General features: G+C 37.8%; 1 protein-coding gene across 1 annotated transcript in view; it reads right to left on the bottom strand.

Annotated features, from left to right (window-relative positions):
- LOC124284395 (kelch-like protein 5) overlaps positions 1–12,339 on the bottom strand; it is a 55,357-nt gene extending 43,018 nt beyond the window's left edge. Inside the window, 2 exon segments of the mRNA XM_046720484.1 lie at positions 1,286–1,608; positions 11,523–12,339. Of these exon segments, the coding sequence (XP_046576440.1) occupies positions 1,286–1,608; positions 11,523–11,662 (463 nt within the window). The 5' untranslated portion in view covers positions 11,663–12,339.
- Between the last annotated feature and the right edge of the window lie 8,190 nt (positions 12,340–20,529).

Here is a 20,529-nt window from a genome sequence, read left to right as displayed (position 1 = left end):
AAGAAAAGAAAGTATATGTACAGGAAGAAATTGGTCAAGAAATGGTTGTCATGATACCACACCTAATTCAAAACAAATATACCACAATAGTTTGTTCTCATATGACATGACCGACAAGTTATATGAAGTAATAGTGAGTGAGCAAGTTTAGTTTTATGCCGCTTTTAGTAATATTCCACCAATATCATGTTGGGGGGACACCAGGTATGGGCTTCACACATTGTACCCATGTGGGGAATCAAACCTGGGTCTTTGGCGAGAAGAGCGAACGTTTTAACCACTAGGCTGAGAGAGATAAACCTGTGTTTGCATTATACTAATTTATACAATCCATAACTGCAGTTCATTGATTATAGCAATTCCAGATAGTTTCCTCTCTTACTAAGACAGCATAGTTTAAAAAAGGCTACATTATTTTCCTCTCCTGTCATGGCATGTCTGCTTTAAATCTGCCAATAGGGACAAGTACGAGCACAAAATACTCTGCTATTGTTGTTTTATGGCACTTCACAATAAACAGACCACCATAAATACCATGAATATTGCAGTAGTGTTACACACCGACAGCCAAACTCACTTGTGTGGGGAAATAAAATCGAAATTCACATCCTGTAGTATTTTGCAATGGCTGACAATGGACACAAGTAATGGAGTGAATATTGCATAAAACTGAATCAGCAATTTTTCAGCTATTCTCATCTAATAAATGACATGGATGGGTTTTGCATCACTTATAGGAATCTGAGTTTATTAAAGCAAGTGCATGATGTAATCATGTCGGTCCAGGTAAATTTAAAATCAACAATGTGAGTGTCAATGGACAAAACAACGTGAAAGTCAGTTGTGAGATGGTTTTTTGATCAGAACTCATCTACTGCAATCCATATTCTGCAATGTGTGATAACCCACTACAGACCAATACTGTTACACAGTTCATGTGTGTGTCCAGACCTCTTCAGTTATCTACATGCCCCGGTGATATAGCTGTAATACTGTTGACTGAGATGTGACAACAACATTAACACTCCCACACAGTTCTGTACTACGTTTGTTTGTTGTTTCATACCACACTCAGCAATATCCAGCTATTTAATGGAGGTCTGAAAATCAAGGCTGGACAAGAGAATCCAGTGATTGGTATCATGAGCAATTAGGATATGATGACGTGTCAACCAACTCAGCGAGTCTGCCCACCCGTTAGTCACCTGTTACAAGAAACATGGGTTGCTGAAGATCGATTCTAACCCTGATTTTATTGGGTTTGATGTACTAAGGCTTGTCCTACCTGTATATGTGTAGTTTATGAGGGACACCATTGCATCTGGGTCCACATCTTTCATCTTGATCTCAGACATCGTAGCTTCTCGGACATCACTTGTGAACATTGCTGCAAAGTAGTCTGAGGCTGCGCTGAGGACGAGTCTGTGCGCTGGAATGCGCTTTGTTCCAGCGATAAGGGTAACATCACATAGAGTGTTTTTGTTCACATAAAGCTCCATTTTCTTCATCATCCTCTCAGAATGGTTGATGGAACGAAACTCGTCCCCAAACTCGTCCATTCTATTGCCCTGGAAGTTTGCATAGGTGTGGTGATGGTGAACCAGGTACCTGCAATAGGAAGACAACTGTCAGACTCACATCTTATGAACAAATACATTCACAATGAAGGAAGTATTAAATGTGGGCTCTTCCCTGTCAATAAGGCTGGGGATGCCAGTTTCACTTTGACAAGCTGCTGCTGTCTGCCAATTCTGTATGATCATCTGTTTGTTTCAACTTGGCAATAATGTGGTATAATAAAAGAGATAATTCAAACCATCGCACAAAATATTATTATTAGATAAAACTATTCTTCCTAAGAACACTTTTTAGACAGTTACTGCACTTTGCAGGGCAAATGGGGACTTGATCAAGTCTAAGAGAAAGACCAGATACATTCATCCCACTGAAGAGATCATCATAACACATAAAATGGTAGCTCTGTGATCCTCAGTGTCAACTTGACACCAACAATCTCTGACATTTAAAACATAATTTGATCAGAAAAATCACAAAATGAAGATATCAAGAATGAATTAACAGGCTTCACTTCAAATTCTAGCAAAGGGCTGGCCCAGGGGCTTAAGTGAAAATAACTCCCTTAAGAAAACTAGAACTCTGGAACAAAGGGAGATCATTCCCACCATGACATCACCATGTGGGCCAGGTAACAGTCATGGCTCATTTTGACTCATACTGAAACCTAGCCACACATCAAAACCAGGACATCATTTCACGCGAAATGTCACAATCTTGGTGAGGAAATATATGTCAATGGAGGTATCACACTGCACATGATGCGTACGTGATCTTGCTTTAAGTTTAAGAATACACATGCATTTATGCATTGCTTTTGTATGATGTATTCACGTCCTCTTCTTTGCCATATAATCCACACTACCAAATGACATAAATATTAATATGGTATCTAAATCCAGAAATAATGACATTTATAGACTTGCTCCAAATTACTGAGAATCTGATGTTTAAAATATTCACAAACCCAAACTTATCATACCCTCAACAAAATTTGAATGCAGGATACGCATGGACTTCCTGTCTTATACCACGGAATGAACAATGTTTATATGCTACACACGCTCTGCAATTACAAATCAGTCATCACAATGAGCCTTAGTCAGATATCATGGTTTAAAAAGAATATCACTTTTAAATTGAATGTTCTATATTTCACAGTACACCTCATTAATTTTGATAGATACAAATAGCATTAGGATAATTATGATAGTATCAATAAATTATTGAATATTCTTCAAATTCATTGCTTAAGTTGAAAAGGCTTTGGAACAGTCAAGTTGAACATAAGTGAAACTGCTGAATCAAACATGGAAATAACACAGGGCACACACAGCAACCTTTGAACCAAGCTCCAATCTTTTATGCAAAAGTATAACCAATGAACCATGTAAGTACTTCCTCAAAGAGAGTATAACATCCATGAACACGAATATCAAGTACTCATAAGCCAAGCATTAAATCATCCATTCTGAACACAGCCATCCAGCGCGCCATGACCAGAGGAGATTCCTGACAAGAGGACGTCCCTAGTACAGCTCTGTGATGATGCTTCAAAGGTCATGTGACATGTGGTAGGCCGTGATTAGAGACATCCTGCGAAGCCCTGTAGGAAGTGTCCTCCCTTGGAGCCGGAACCACGCTCGAATCATATCCCGTTTCCTTCTGACAAGGAATCCAGCTTTAAGATTTGATACAGGGTCCTAATCGTATATGGTAGCTTATATTTTCTCCATATTCTTGCACAGATAAAGGCTTTGATAAATAAATAAATCTGATCAATCATTCTTTGTAGTAATGACAGCCTCTATGAATAATGGAGGCAGTAAATATCACATCTGATTTGGTAACAAATCAGCAAGGCAATATTCAAAACACTACACAAACATCACTCAACAATACCACTTGCAAATATTGTTTACAGAGTGATAAAGAGAAATTATGAAAAAATATAAATATCAATTTTGAATTTATGAGGTATGTGAAGGAATGTCTACAAATCACAAAAGTTGATTCAGACACGCAAGTAAACCTTTATCATTACTGTCTTGCACAAAGTTGCCTGGCAGAATACCAGGAACCGAGAAGCATCAGACTAACACCTTGACAACCATTAGACAGTGTGACTGAGGGTGTGGGGTAATTATCAGACAGGGTGTAGGGTAGGGTTCCATGGATGTTGTGGACAAGGGTGTTGGTTTCTCACCTCTCAAAGTCCAAGTGGAGTATATGCCAGTTCTGCATCTCATACCTTGGGTACTAGCAGTCTGCATTGTCCAAATCTTGAGTCTCGACCTGGTTTCTTGGGTGGGTGAGGTTTTATTGAGAGATGGAGTGAAAGGGCAACTATGAGAGTGAGTGAGATGCGCGAGGAATCCCTGCATTGAACAAGCCCTGTCCACATCTGTGGAAAATCAGGTAGAAAGTACAACTCAGGTGTCACTGGCACACTTCAGACAAAACTCAGGCAGACCTATGTACTTGAGTGTATGTGAACAAAAGCATTTATTTATTACACACATGGCAGCTTTTAACTCTTAACTGCAAGTCTCATCCTGTGGGGGTGAAACACAGACTAGATACTTTTTTTGGCTCTATTAATCAATGAGAGTTTTGACATGCTATAAGTACATCGTGAATTGTGTTTAATGCCACAACATAATCACAGCTTTGGTATTACAGCCTGTGACCTATCAATCCTGGTCCAGACAACCAGTGACTAATAGTGGAAGCATCAATCCAAGCTACTAGGGTACATTGACACATTATCAGCATTTGAACCCATGTGGTCATCAACTCAGGAGGCATTGTGACCATATAATCCCAACTTTAACCAACTGTAAGGAAGTGTTTGGCTGTCAGCTGCCTAAAGATCCAAGCTCCAAGATCCTTACTACCTATATGACCAACAGCACGTGGCAGTTTATGTGGAGTGGATTTAGAGAGATTACAAGTTAACCAAAGTCACCATACAGAAAGTTGCATGAGAAAGTGACTGGCTTAAAGCAAAGTGGAAAGAAAGAGATGGTGATAAGATGTACTCTGCACTGCATATATCAATCCTCCAAAAGATTTAATCAGGTAATCACCAGTCCCTGATGCCGACAGTGATTAATTAATTATCCTAATAAATTCTTCAAAGTTTTCAACAAGTGGTTCCAATGATGAGGTCCCAGTTGCAACAGGTTTGCTCCCTGTGTTTGGAGGCTGCAATGTTTGCCAGTATGCTGTAGCTTGTCCCTGGATGAGCCTGACAGGGGGGTCAGCCAGTTATCACTTCAAGACAAGGAAGGGCTGCCAACTGGCACAAAGGGTCATGTAACCAACGCTGGGGAGATGTTGTTGCTCACTGCTGGCAATGCTTATCATTCCAACTCCAGGCAGATACATGGCCCTGACACAAGCCCAACTGATAATTATCAATTTCAATAAACACATAACTTCGGTGACGCTGGCCCAGCATACTGTGCAAATAATCTAAATCAACTCACTTTCACTCTGCAATAACACACTACTGTTAGTTTCTGGTTTCTGGTTCAGATCCTGACATCAATGTTTGTCCAGTTTGGATCTGTACGTGAGATATTACTGCCTCCTATGGGATCAATACGACACTGTGGCCAAGTATTTCAGGAAGCAAAACAGCCATCTAACATCAAAGTTAAGCAAAGAGGAACCAATCACAGATTGCGATAAAAAGCAGATTACCCCAATCCCTAAGCGAAAATATCCCTTAAAAACGCCCAATCTCTTCAGCTTTTTACATCAAACATACAGTCGGTAAAACCAAAAATTGAAATAACAAGATACAAGAGTATATTGTAAATAGGCCTAAAATAACCTTGTAATTGGTGACCTTGTGAACAGTTTGGTTCCACTCACTGCAACATGATGACCCTATTCACATTCTGCTCTATACACATGCAGCTACAAACAATAAAATTCAATAGTTACCACAATTTCTTCTAATTGGGAATAAATATCCAACTTAATCCCAGCCATAAAATTCTGACAATATACAACCAGCAACATCACAGGAGAAAAACCATGAAGAGGGGCATAAATTTGATAGGAAGGTGTAAGCTTACACCATGATACCGAACTAGTATATCACTCCAAGATAATGGGCTATATATACCTACCGTGAGCTTTGTTCTCCCTCTTGATACATAGGACACCCGTAGAGGCTAATTATACAAGCAATTATCACATGCCAAGGGAGATAATTCTCGACATTTTCCCATAGTGTTTATTACACGTGATGGCTCTCCCAGGCACGACCCTCCAGAAGCTAATCGTATCAGAAAACTGGTAACTGAGTCTCTCTGATGTTTTTGTATGTATAGGTGCCTTTACCTACAGTCTTGAGTGGAGTTTTTATACACTAATATGAAACTAATTGACTCAGGAGTATTGGGCACCTGTATTCTAAAGTAAACTTGAGAACAGAAACAGCCACATGCTGAATTGGGATTTATGAAGCCTCCCTTTGCTTCAGTGATGATAGATTTATGCTTTAGAATTGCTTCTTTCACAGACCCACAATTGCTTGTTTAACCTACATGGTTAGATTCTTTGTAGAGCCATGGTTACTTACAGTGTAAAGCCACTGAACTGATACAATGTTGAATTTGGAAAAGGCATTAATGATATAACTGAGTGTTTGAACTTGATTCAAAACCATAGAAATGATAATATTCTAGCCATAACAAGAAAATGTATCCAAAGAATAGGTGTGATACATTATACTCAGATGAGAAAATAATCCTGGGTGTAAGGCACAAGAAGCCAAAACACTGACTGGTACTGACTACCAACTTTACTTTCATCAACAAAATATTACTGATGACTGTAGCTGGTTAAATGTTGATATCTTATTTCTTATTTACACACTTAACACTCAACTCAACAACTCAACTTATTTCACACTTAACACTAGAGATAGGTACAATATTCAAAAGCTGGAAGTCACTAATCATCTATTAACCTCAAACCGACAATTCACCTCATTAATTCAAAATCATAAATATTCTTGTGTGGTATTTCTGTTTAAAAAAGAAACGCAATAGACAAAACATACAAACAGAGAAATAATCATCTACTTAACCTTGTCATTTCTACATTTCCATAATAATAATTATTTCCCTATTGAACGAGCCATGGATATTAAAACCACACAATAACATTACAACCAGATCCCCAACCTTACCTCCTTCATCTCTGAAAAGTAACCAGTTTCAATACACTGTAACAAGGAAGTTACAAGCTGTAACGATGTGTATCCCCTGTAACAATCACCGGGACAAGCAGCATTACACAATGCGGCTATCAGACTGACTGATCTGACAGGCCAACCCTGTCAACACAACAAGCCACTTGTACCTAGCACATACTCTGTGTGTAGCAGTTACAAAACTTCCTTTTAAATGTCACTGCTGAAGTGCCTTACAGCCTGATCTACAGAACAAACATTATGTCACTGGTGAAGGCAGGACCTCTCCAATAACCACAGCTCCCGTAAATGTCACTTGTGACATCTCCAGCATATCATTTCCGAAACTGAATACATATGTGCAAATCTGCCCTCTAACATTCACTCTAGTAGACACACAATGCATATGAATATCCATGACATCTTTCAAAGGGCAACTTAAACATTCAATCTTTATGCTGAGGAATATTATACAATATTATACAAATAGAAAACATTTCATATTATTTCATATCACTATAGTAATTCTGTCATGCTTTGACACAGCTATAATGATATGAAAGAACACACCACTATTTTGAAGGGCTGAAATAATTTTAATCTGGATCATACAAACTGTAGTTGACAATCACGGATTGTTTCAGGGAAAGTTTTAGAGATGCAACTCTGTAGACAAGGAATTGGGAAGTTCCCTGCTTCATTATTTTGGTGAAAGTTGACAAATTACAGAAGGAAATATGATGCAGCGATGATGATCAAATGGGTGTGGCTTTCCTATCTATCCATCATAAACATGACTTCCCTGTAAACTGAACTGGATGCTGATAAACTTCAGATTCACTAGCAATGGTATGACCATACAGTCTCATCTACAAAAGGTAGCAGTTTTGGTTATTTTTATGCTACAAATAGCAATGATTTTTTATCATAGTTATGCTACAGATGGTGAGTTTGATCATAGTTATGCTACAAATGGCAACAGTTTGGTCATAGGTATGCCGACAAATGGCAACAGTTAGATCATAGTTATACTGATAAATGGCAATAGTTTGGTCATTGTTAAGCTGGCAAATGGTAATCATTTTATCATAATTGTGCTGACAATGGCAAGTTTGATCATAGTTATACTGACAAATGGCAACAGCTTGTAGTTATACTGACAAATGGCAATGGTTTGATCATTGTAATACTGTTTCATTCCCTATCTATACACATTATCAACATGTTTATGTGGCTTAAAACTGATAAAAACAACTTCAGAATAAAATTTTCTTATCACGCCCTCAGGAACTTAATTCAACTCCATATTGACTAGAACACGGGTCCATACATGAACTAAATACACAAATAAGTATAGAATGTTTGTTATACAACCATCCCTTTCCATACAATAATAACAGTTGTAAAGAAAAGTGTACCACAATCAGTCTATGTGTAGGCAGCAACAATGCCTATATACTGTCTCTTAACACATGTTAACCAGGAAACTGCTTTTTACATTTAGCTATACAGGAAAATAGCTCAAGCGATTACTAGAATTGAGTCAACATTGGTTATATTTGCTATGTTCCTTTTGGGCTTAAAAGCTCATTACAATATGTAAACAGATACCTACAGTAATGGTTAATTCTAACTGTTACTTGAAAGAATGCTAGGGGTTTTATTTGGATCTACTTTAGAAAATAAAGTATCTTCTCAAAGCTATTTGTGATCTGGAAACCAATATATAGATGTTCAAAGCACTAACCTGTTTGAACACAACCCTATATCATGAGAAAAAGCAATTCACCTAATTTGTTTTGTGTACCTATATTCATTATCCAGTGGCCTGACAAAACTAATTAACTTACTTCTAGACATCAAACACAAACACCGCACCCATTAACCTTGTGCCTTGCAGTGAGGCATGCAGGCAGTACATTGTTGTACCTATGATCCCAACACCTTGACGGGCCAGTGCTGTAAGCTGACAGGGATAACTCAAGGTCAGTGTGATGGACCCTAAACATGGCCCAGTGACCCTCTGTAACATATCACGAAGTCAGTCAGTTGGGATTAACATGGCTTCAAACAGTATACTAGTTATATCATGGCACAAAGTTATGCAGATCCTAGATTTTTACCAGTTTTGTTATTAGTAGGGATGTCACAATACATAAGTTTCATGAATAGATATGTATCACGATACCCATGTCATGATTCGATACATATCACGATACCTATTTTCGTGGCATTATTGCGTAAATTTAGTTACATTTTGAACATTAATATTTCATATTTTATAATTGTCCATGAAAAGATCAACATTTTTTATTCTCAGAGAATAAAAAGTTCTAATTTCCCATCTTTGTGCATGAAGAATATTCATTTATAACTCTAATAACATAAAAAAAAACATGATACAATTGCAAAATGTAAACGATACATAAACATATTTAAACCGATACTTACAAAACTAAATATTGATACAGTTTTGAATGTATCAATAATTGTATTGTCTTAGAAAAAGTATTGATGCATCGATGCATCGTGGCATCCCTAGTTATTAAACTCTGGCTTCAGACCAGATTGACCTTTGAATCCATTCCTAAGTGCCTTGGACACAGATGGACCTGAGAATAAACATTATAAACTAATGTGGTGTGATGTCATCATGGGATGATGCTGCTGCCCTTCTTGTGATCTTGTGCTCCATTATTTGTTTCCATCTTCGACCTTACACTATTAACAAATGTGTTGGGGTTTAATGGTGCCTTTAATATAGAAAGAAAATCATTCATTATGCTTTTGGCCATGCCAGAGTAACTTCCAGTATCACCCAGATCAATTCCTACCATGAATCTGAGACTAAAATATAGATCACAATGTCATGTACCTTCTCATGCTTATTTTGGAACTGATATACACTTCCGGGTGATAACAACATATAAATGCCTAATAATAACTGGATACCACCATACAAGCGTAGACTTCCTTTAATATCAATGTCATACAATGCTGAAATGGTACACAATTCAGTTTCATTCGTACCACAATATATCTATGTATCAGTGTTGAAAATTACGAAGGAAAAATAGCATGTTTTTGTCATCACCCAAATGTTAAACATTTCAGATTTAGGGGCACCCTAGATTCAATATCATAGACGCAACCTTGACATAGAACCAATGGACACCTGCTAATTTGAAAGACAATATTGCCTGGAAATCAAAACAGAAATGACTGTCATTACCTGACATTACCCCTTCATCCAAATCAGCTGTAGCACCACAGGCCAGTGCACTCACCCAACATCATAATAAGTAGTCATAACACCAGTTATTTACCTACCTATATGCAGTGATAACGTCTCTCAGCAGAGAGTGACAAGTAGGCCACACAGCTGACAGGTATATGAATATAGGTACACAATATATAGATGTTACTATGCCAATGAGGTAATAGCCTAGAATACCATCCTGCTGTGAGGGACACAGCTGGGATGCTCAATACTACAGCATCAGCAGTCAACACCAGAACATGTCATTTCTACATACTCGGCAGAATGATATCAATGAACGGATTATTCTTGTGTACTAAGGACTTAAATCAAGGACCTTCTACTGATGCTGGAATGCCACATATTCATTCAATCAACTTCACTACCCTGCTCAAAGTTTCAGTCAAGTAACAATTTGTTAAGTATAGTTCACTCATCTAACAATAATCCATATATTCAGACTAAAATGTACTACCAAAAGACTATTTTGGTTGAGCAGACTATGTACCTTTTGGCACAGACTGCAAATGATTCTCCAATTAGCAGGATCTGCTACTGATGTAGATTAGAGTTTGGAAGCATCTTTCTTTCAGACCATTGTTATTTTAGATAATATACATTGTACATGTTTATATAGATCACATATAAGACTGTTGGATTGTGTAGTACTCTTAACTGCTTGATTCTGAAGGCTGAAGAAACATCTGGGTATAACTGAGACTAACAGCATCTTAGCGATCTCACATAGAAAAAAAAAAGACTAACAGCATCTTAGTGATCTGATGTCGACAAAATGAGACTAACAATATCTTAGAAAACTAGATGTATACAACATGGAACTAATACTATCTTTGAGATTAGATATAGACAAAAATGGGACTAACAGCATAATAGAGATCAGAGGTAAACAAGATAGGACTAACAGCTTTATATAGATAAGAGAAATGAAAAAAAAGCCCCAGGAAAATATAATAGCATGGAAGAGAATGAAAATGAAAATGACAAAATCCATTGTGATAAACAACCTGCATGAATGGCAGGAACTGCAGATGGCATGATGATGGAGGACAGTGTTCATACAAGCTTAATGTACCAGCATTCCTGCAGAAAATCCAAGCTTGGCATTTAAGTAAGAAGCACCTGTTGAAATACTAGAAAGATCAATACTACTCTACAGTAGCACAGATCACTCTTACAACAGGGAATGCACACATCATGTAGACATCTCCCTATCTCAAAGTGAATAGTAGCTTCACTGTTAACAATACTGGAGTTAGCTTCATATGATTCTCAGTGATTTCAAAGATTTAACTGTTCAAAATGTCTAGAACTGACATTATTAACTGAAAAACTAATGAACCTAAAGAAAAAGACCCAGAAATAATAAAAAGATTAACTGACCATTTGCACATTTCAGTTTTATGAACAAAAGGCTGAAAAGAAATGAAAAAGAAAGGTATTTGAGGAAGCCCATACCTGTACAGATCAGACAAGCGTGACACTTTGGTCATGGTTGACGGTAAACTTTGTGTAGATGTGACAGTGTTTCTGATGACACTGGCAAGATCATGCCAGGACCAGGATCGTCTACAGCAGTTCCCTCGGACAACACTCATCTAACACTGCTGCCGCCAAAGAGGAAGGAACACCAAACTCTTTAACCACCAGTCTAAGAAACTCCTCTTAATTCCTCAGCTACACAAGTGAGGTCACTTATTTAACTCTGTCTCTAAACTCTTTCAATATCACACAGTTTGCTGTGGAAGTGTGGCCAGCCTCTGTCAGATCACTCCTGATGATAGATACACCAATCCTGTTGTTTACAAACACAAACTGTCACAGTCTAACTTTGTTTCACGGAAACAGATAGGTCTGTATTGTTTCAGGTTCAGCACCACCTTATTGTCATCCAGTGACACAAAGCATCACAGAAGCATACAAACCTTGTCAGGAGGTTCATGTTCATCAGTAGCCGAAGGTTGTCACGTCTTATTATCTCATGAGTGATGTGACAAGTGGTGCTACAGAGCCAATGTGTAATCCGTCTGTCGACACCAGCATTCCCACAGCATGTCAAATCAGATGACACCCACCTTCTGTAGCTGGTTGAGGCTTATTAAGCATAAATACGCTGAGAGAATTGATCTCCGATTTGACCAGTGGGCCGAGCGAGTCATCTATATTGACAGGCCAGAGTCCAGTCATCCAAACACTTGACAATATCTTACTCACCCTGACCCACCTGGTGGTAGACAGAATTGCATTAAAACCTACCACTCAGGCTGATCGATTGCTAATGCAGCACTAGGCTACAACCAGACCTGATTGGCTGGTCTGAGCCAGGTAGTGTAATGCCTCCATACCTTCATGGAAGCACTGTGATAATGCCTAACTTTCAGTCCTATTAAATATGCATCTGATGTCGCCTTGTTCCTCATCTCGCAACCACAAAGGATGATAAACACCTAAGCATGAGATGGCGTCAAAGTGTTCTGCCTGAGTGAACAGAGAACTGACACTTATCATCAGAGGGCTGCATGACAATCTGTAATAATCCATCTACTTGACTCGTAACAATCTTGTGTCAGCCTGGATTTGATTTCAGGTCAATCATACCATGTCACAGGGCAGCTGTATGGTTCAGCACACAGTGCAGTCTATGGCAGCGGCTGATCAGTCTATTTTGGACACTGAGACTTTTAACTCTTGTTTGTAATGACAATAGTTTGTTTGCAGGCAATAATGGCTAGAGACCTCAGTCTGTACCACAACCGAGTCATAATGGCCTATTTGTTGACACAAGACACAATAACACAACCTGATCATCTCTTCTCAGATGTGACATTGCCACAGGTAGAGCTTTTAACCATGAGTGGTGAAAACACCCATTACTGACCACTTAAAAGCAGAAGACACAGTGATGTGAATACAGAAGAATGAATCAAAGGGATTGAATCTAGATGGAGGACATGTTTCACAGACAAAAACTGATTTCATAAAGCTTGAGTTTCTTGTCTTGTTAACTTTAGAGGTCATATTGTAGCTTATGTGAAATCCATACTGAATGCTGCGACAGCCTCCAAATGTGATGATTCACAATGCGCTGTGCTTCGACACCAATCAATACATGAAGAGGCTGTAAATGAGTTTCAGATGGTCCTGAACATGTGACAAGACAAGATGCTCCCTGCTGAATAGATCTCTAGTACTTGTTTTGTCAGAGAGGTTTCAAATGAGAATTGGATGGTTACAGTGTGTGATTGTGTTTCATCAATCTTCATGTGAAGAGCTACAGGTATTCTTGTTCCAGCTTTGAGCATTTACAGGTAGCTGTGACTTGCAATGGCAGCTTAACATAACACTAACTCCCTCCCTTATTGCTGAATAACCTGTCCACAATATAGAAGTCCTTGAATGCCAGACGTGTTAAGTATGTTCTCCTATATTGTCTGACTCACCTGACATCAATAAAACAGACACATCATACAAATATCATCATTTGACTTCAGATTACAGAGTCTTGGGGCTGAAGAAAACATCACAAGGCATCTATTTGAAAAACTAAATTCAAATGACAACTGTGTCGTCTGATCTGTACTACAGTCCACGTGAATAGCAACTTGTTGTTTAAGCGTTTGACAGAATGGAGTTACTGTAGGACACATCAGACATATCTGGAGCTAATGAGAGGACAGGGACACACCAAACAAGATTACCGGTACAATCCTTCCTGTCTGTGTATAGAAGCATGTAGGCGTGTTGTGACAAATGATACTCCTGTACAATAATATCTTAAAGAGAGATTGTATTGATTTTCTACCAACTTTGCATCATTAACAGAGGACTCGTGTCCTCTCAACATTATTGATACTGAGTATTATCTTATTTTAAATACTTTACAACATGGTATAATGTATATTCATTAAACCCTGAAACACAAACTAGCTTGAGAAATGAGCAATGGGAATATGTTTTCAAATCTGATACTTTAGGGGTTAGGGGAAAAATATATATATATAAAACATGTCAAGCAGTGAAAGTGTCAACACATTCCAACATTAATATCCAGATAGAAAATAAAATACATCTTGTGGCTCTGAAGAAACTGTAACAAATAACTTTCAGGCAATTACTTTTGAAGAAATGGTGTGGGAAAGTGCCATTTTCTTTAAGCACAACAAGTGTGGAGAATAAATGCCAGGGCTTTTCATCCCTATAAGCTTCCATGATTAAATTCTTCAAATTCTGCAAGACATATGCTTGTTTTACATATGAAATATAGACTCATATTTTTATAGCAAATAAACACGTGTTTCAATTTAAGCATACTAGGAACAAATTCAGAAAAGACTAGCCATTGGTAAAACGTTTGATAATTTCAAGCATGACTAATACTGGTTAATAGTGACAATTCTCACACTCAAATGTGTTAATAGATATGTTCGCATGTGTAATATATATAGCTTGACTGTTATTGATCACTAAAAATGCCTATTCTGCAATTGCTCTGCAAAATACATAAATGTGACGATGAGACGAAAAAATGAAATCACAGAATCACAGACTTCTCCTGGGACAGACATTTGTCATCCAGGAGTGTTTCTCACACATATGGTGCCATCATCAGTTGCCTGTCCTTCTAGCCTAGAGGTATTCGTGAACACAGACAAGCCCCACAAGTCATTTGAACAGCTACAACTAGAGGTGTTAAACATGAATCACAAGCCCATTACTCATAGCAAGTAGTCATAAGGATAATATAATTGTGCCATCAAGCACTGATGAAAGTGAGATTGGTACTACTCGGTGAAAGAGTTTATCAATACATCTCAAAGTTGTTGCATGTGTGTGTGATTGAATATCGATACAAGCATCATGAGTCAAGTGATAGATCGCAGATGCTTGACTCATTGATCACTCCTTCTCCCAGAGGCAGGCTGGAGCAGAAGGAGGATGACTCCCTTTGCAGATGATGTGACACCTTCAATGTCATTATGACAGTGGCGGTGATGATGATGATAATCAGCATCATCATCACCACCACCAGCATCATCACCACCACCACCACCAGTCCCTCTCTCTCAAATGGTTTTATCCTTCATATCACATTCTAATAATTGATTTTATTAGATATGTATAATTCTTTCCAGATCATAAATGCCTATTACTATATTTGTTAACATTATCAGCAGCACCAGCATTCAAATGACAATATTTAACGTCACCACTTTCACAATCTTCATGGATTCTAGCCAAGGCAGCTATAGACTAGAACCCCCATCAGCTTTCTTTGCTGACACAGTGTTTGATAAATCATGACAAATATCTGACAGAAATAGCACTACTCCATTTACTGAACACACAGATATTAATGATACTGTGAGTTATTGATTGTAAATATTCACATAAAAAGGAAATCTCCCCAAAGTTCAATACTTCTGCCCTGATATCCATTCCCCAAGGCACAGTAGGAAACAACAGACTCCATTTTTCCAATTTTTAGTAGCTTAGGTCAAAGAGTATTTTAACACACATAAAGTCGTCACAATGACTGATCGATAATCGGTGAAGTCAACCAACTGTGATGATAATGAGCTCTCCTGGCAAATATGACATTGGAATTATGGAACGATTTTTATAACCAACATAATACATTTTTAATAGTGACAGATCTCTCTTAACACCTCCCACCAATACACCTTTCATGACAACAATAACACTACCTTTAGACAGAGATTGGAAGTTTTCATTTCTTGTCTGTTGTTAAATGTCACACTCAGCAATATTCTGGCAGTGTGCATATAATCAATCCACTGATTGACATCATGAGCATTGATGTATGTAATTGGAATACAATGATATGAATCATGACAGCGATCCTGTTAGTTGAGTCCTACAAGAAGCATTGGTTGCTGAAAACCAACTCTAAAATGAACATACAGGCTTCAGATTGTGAGTGAGTGAGATATGCTGACACCTCGGATATGCTTGTACTTTGTGCTCGGTGGACTAAAAAAATGACTGCTATGAAGTTTGTTCCATTTTTCATCATCTTAGAGTTGGACAAATCTCCAGTGCAATATAAATAAATTTTACTTCAGAAATGAGCACAAAGAAGGAGCCTGCAACATCTGTCAGCAATCAGGAAATATTTGCCGCTATTGTCCTTGGGAATATTCTCATCAGCAGCCCATGCTTACACCTCTCAACCCCTGTAGTTACAGGTCCGTCTACAGGTGCTTGCTAGCCAGTGTTTATCTCCTTTCCACAGCACAGCTCCTCTGTGTAATCATCCTGCCTAGTTGTTATTGTATAGCTTTGGTCAGTATAAACACTGATCATCAGGTCAATACAACATTAACCTCCTAATGATCAGGAAATATAGCCAGGTTTCCCAAATCAAAAAGATGGTCCAATCTAATCACCTTCCACAACAAGCTGCTACTGCTGAGGTGCCACTTGTAAGTTCAGGTAATGATAAGTACTGTATATAACAAAACATTTCACAAAACATTTCGAAGGAGGAAGAAGGAGATCTGACAACTAGCCCTCTGGCTTTCTTATTTTGGGAAGTTTTGAATGTCTGACATACTCAGTTACAGAAAATAGGTAGACTTCAAATGTACATGTAAGACCGAGAAAGTGACCCAAGATAAGATTTTTTTGCCATACATTTGTGATATTTTCTGTACATCTACTATAAATGTCAGCTTGGGTCAAAGATTGGCTCATGTTCAAATATTTGGACAAAAGAGCACTTCATGAAAATAATAAAATCTGCCCTTTCAACACATTTGATCCATTCCCATGCATGTTTTATCAGTCTCAGTCTCACAATGGTGAAAATGAACAAACTTCAGTTCTCATTCATGGAACATCTCTGATAACTTTCATAACAATTTCCTAAAGAATTGTTCAACTCATTAATTATACAGATCATGGTTGCCATAAAGATTCCTGTCCTTTAGCGACTTCTCCTATTGCTGTGCATAATATAAATATCATGAATTCAGCTCAGGAAAATAGGATCAGTATATGTGTTTTTAAATTTGTACCAAAGACAGACTTTTACCAAAGAAACACACCAAGTGAAACCAATGAAGGGATGACATTCATACTGACCATTATGACACAGAATGACAGTGTAATGTAACAAGGACTTGGATATCAAGTACCGGTAATTGTTAATCTTTAACACAATTTCCTAGCAATCTGAGCTGAATTGGAGTGATGTCAGCTTCGATGTGATGGCCTTTTGCCATTTACTAAATCAGTTATAAGCACGGCTCATGAAATTAAATTGTAAGTTGTCTGAGAAGTAGATTATACTGAATGTAGCCTTCCAATGTAAGATTAATTTTGGCTGATTTGTGAAAAAGGTCAAAATATGCACACTGCTACGTAACCGAATAATAGGAATTACATGACAGTTATTAATGGCAGGCACAACTCAGAATATGTGAGTCTAAAACTGAATTGATTTAATCTTAAACTTTCGAGAAAAATCTCTTGACGATTTTTTCAATGACTTAGGGGGAATCTTTTTTAAAGAATATTTACAGAGAAAAAGTCTGTGAAGACATGGAATAACTCTTAAAGATCTATGATATAGAGAACGTTTTCCATACAACTGGTGTCAAAATACACAAACTATTTCCCCTAGAACTACTATCAAATAACAACTAGGCTTCCACAGTTTCAGGATGACTCATCCCGTCTCACTATCAACATGGATATTGAATATAGTGCTAGGAAACACTACACTGGGTAAATTAGACAATCAGATTGTCCCAACTGTTTATTTTGCCCCTTAAAGTCAGACAGAAAGATTGCAAGTAAACATGATGGAGGTATGGATTTCTCTGATTTGCAAATCTGTGGAGCTTGGAGTAGATAAAAGTGTCAAGAGCACAATAAAATATGAGCTGGCTATTGAAATACCACAAGTTCAGTCGTGAGAAAAAAAATATAGACACCTCTGGAAAAAACATATTCTGTTTAAATTGCCATTTTACTTATGTGACCAACACCTGAAATTATGATCAAGTTTCGATGAAATGTCAGCTATAATAAATTATTTTTTATTTTTCATGAAAGCTATCCCTCAATTTCCCCAGTAAGGTATGCGAACATATTGACTAGTTCCGTTGGCCCATCTGGATGTGTTTGTGGATGAAGTTGTATGTTCAGCTGACATGATGGGGAGAGTCAGCTCCCTTCCAAATCTGGCATTTTCAACGTCTCCATGGGGAAACGAAACCTTTAACTGCTGGGAGATTGAAAAATATCATGTGTTGATAAGAGCTGAAACTGGCACGAAGTTTGGTCCAAATGGTAATCTGAGCAAGTTAAAACCAAATTACTTCAAACCAGCTCACTAACAGGTTCCATATCAATTAGATGTTTAATAAGTAACATAGTTTCGTACTGGACATTTATTACAAGGACTACGTCTGAACAGAAAATAGGTATCAGTCCATGGAACATAGTCAACAGGCAGAAGAAAGGGTAAAAAACAGACAAACGTCTCTCAGTGAAGAAGTGTTGCCTCAAATGAGGTTAAAAAACATTGTATTTTGAAAGTTAAATTTAGAATATTCTATCAGGGAAGCCTTGATCATATGTATCGAATATTCAAGTCTCCTACTTTCATTAACGTTTTCCAAGAGATGACAAGGGGATGAGCATAGGTTGCTGGAGCTGAGAGAGGGATAGGAATGGAAGTACATATTAGTAAATATTAACATATTAAGTATTATAACTGTTTGACCTGGGGTCTGTAGAGAGAAATCTGTATGGAGAGTTTATACAGCTTCATATTCTGGACTTCTGTACCATAAATCCTGACAGACCATCTGACCCTGTCTTTGATACTACCCGAGAGTGGGGAGATACAGGTATAATGTTATGCTTAACGCTCTCTTTCAAATTCATGTTTATTCACTTCCATTGACTGTCATGTACACTAACATCAGGATCCTCAACCTATACTTTACTATGATTGCATGTTCCATAATTTCTAACCACATTCAAGAGCTTCCAAGCATGGACACCACTTCAAAGCTCCGTGAAGGAAAACACCTTTCTTAAATTGTGAAAAAAAATCTACACAATACAGGCAAGACTCTGCACATTATAGCAACAGCTACACAGGCATCGTCCAACATGCCAGTCTGTGCCCAAACAGTTTGAGTCTACTGGCACAAACTTGACAATCGACATCATTTCGTGTTTTAGTGTTAATTATACTGACTGGTAGTGTCTAAGCTTACCAGGTTTCAGATGAGTGGCTGAAGTTGCACGCTGCCATGCTGTTATATATATCCAGTTCCTAATTCAAGAAAACACTTAATAGAGTTGACTGACTCAAGCATGACAACAAAGTAAAACACCTAGACAGGTTTTGTAGGTGGTAAAAGCTGTGATTACAATCTAACAGCCTGTGGCTTCTGTGTATGAGGTCCCAGTATTTTGCTGCCACTAGTAATGACAGGTTCCCTACAATAACTGATAGCCTCTTGGATGACAGATTATTGCAACCTACCTCAGTACTAAGGAACATACCATTTAGTTTTAGGGGTGGGGGTCGGGAACCAATGTCTGTTGGAGAAATGCAATCTTTTATATTTTGAAACATTTTTATTTCATATGCTTGAATTTAAAAACAAAATTGTTTCATACATGGAAAAAAAAGTTTATTTTCTGTATTTTCTGGTATATTACAGCTGAATGTATCAAACTAGTGTTTGATGTCATGTGCAGAGTTCTATGGTGGATCCTGACACCCAAACAACCAGGTCACTGAGCCTAGCCAGCTGATCCATTAAGTGGCTTCCTCCAAAAAGTATAGGTTGGGGTAGATGTTACACTGACAGTTTGAGTTACATTCAACAACATGATGTGAGACAGCACTAGAAAAGTACCCAGTGTGAGAAAGTAAGAGCAGTTCTGCCTCTATGTTGTTTCATGTTAATGAACAGGATTTATATAACCATTAATTTTGAACTTTAAATGCCAAAGGCCTCTTCTCCTACACAATCACTGAATAGTGCACATGTTCAATTCTGAACCTTGGTCTTTTCTATATTCAGTTTACTCTAACAGTGAGGCTAAAACATACAATAAATCTTTACAAAATTTCCTGACTACTAATGGAAAACAATTAGTTGAAGAGAATAAGAAAAACAACATCATTTTTGGGTAAGTTGCATAAAATACAAACCTTTTTTCCAAAAAGATGGAACCATTGAATACAACAATCTGTCACCATAACAAAATAATTAAACAGATCAACAATGCAAAGTTACAATATCCCATTTTATCAGCAAACTACAACGCACAAAATCATTGCGTCACAATTTATCAGTGATCTCCCAGCCATGTGACTCCTTGTGCCCAAGTTACATCACACCTTGATGGTTCTCGGGTTACCTGGAAAGTTGGTCAAGTGGCAGCACTTTCTCCTTGACATGACTGCCAGGCT

The sequence above is a fragment of the Haliotis rubra genome, unplaced genomic scaffold (assembly GCF_003918875.1).
Source record: "Haliotis rubra isolate DU_JTF1 unplaced genomic scaffold, ASM391887v1 Scf336, whole genome shotgun sequence".
Classification (NCBI taxonomy): Eukaryota; Metazoa; Mollusca; class Gastropoda; order Lepetellida; family Haliotidae; genus Haliotis; species Haliotis rubra.
This window is presented reverse-complemented; position numbering and strand designations above follow the sequence as displayed.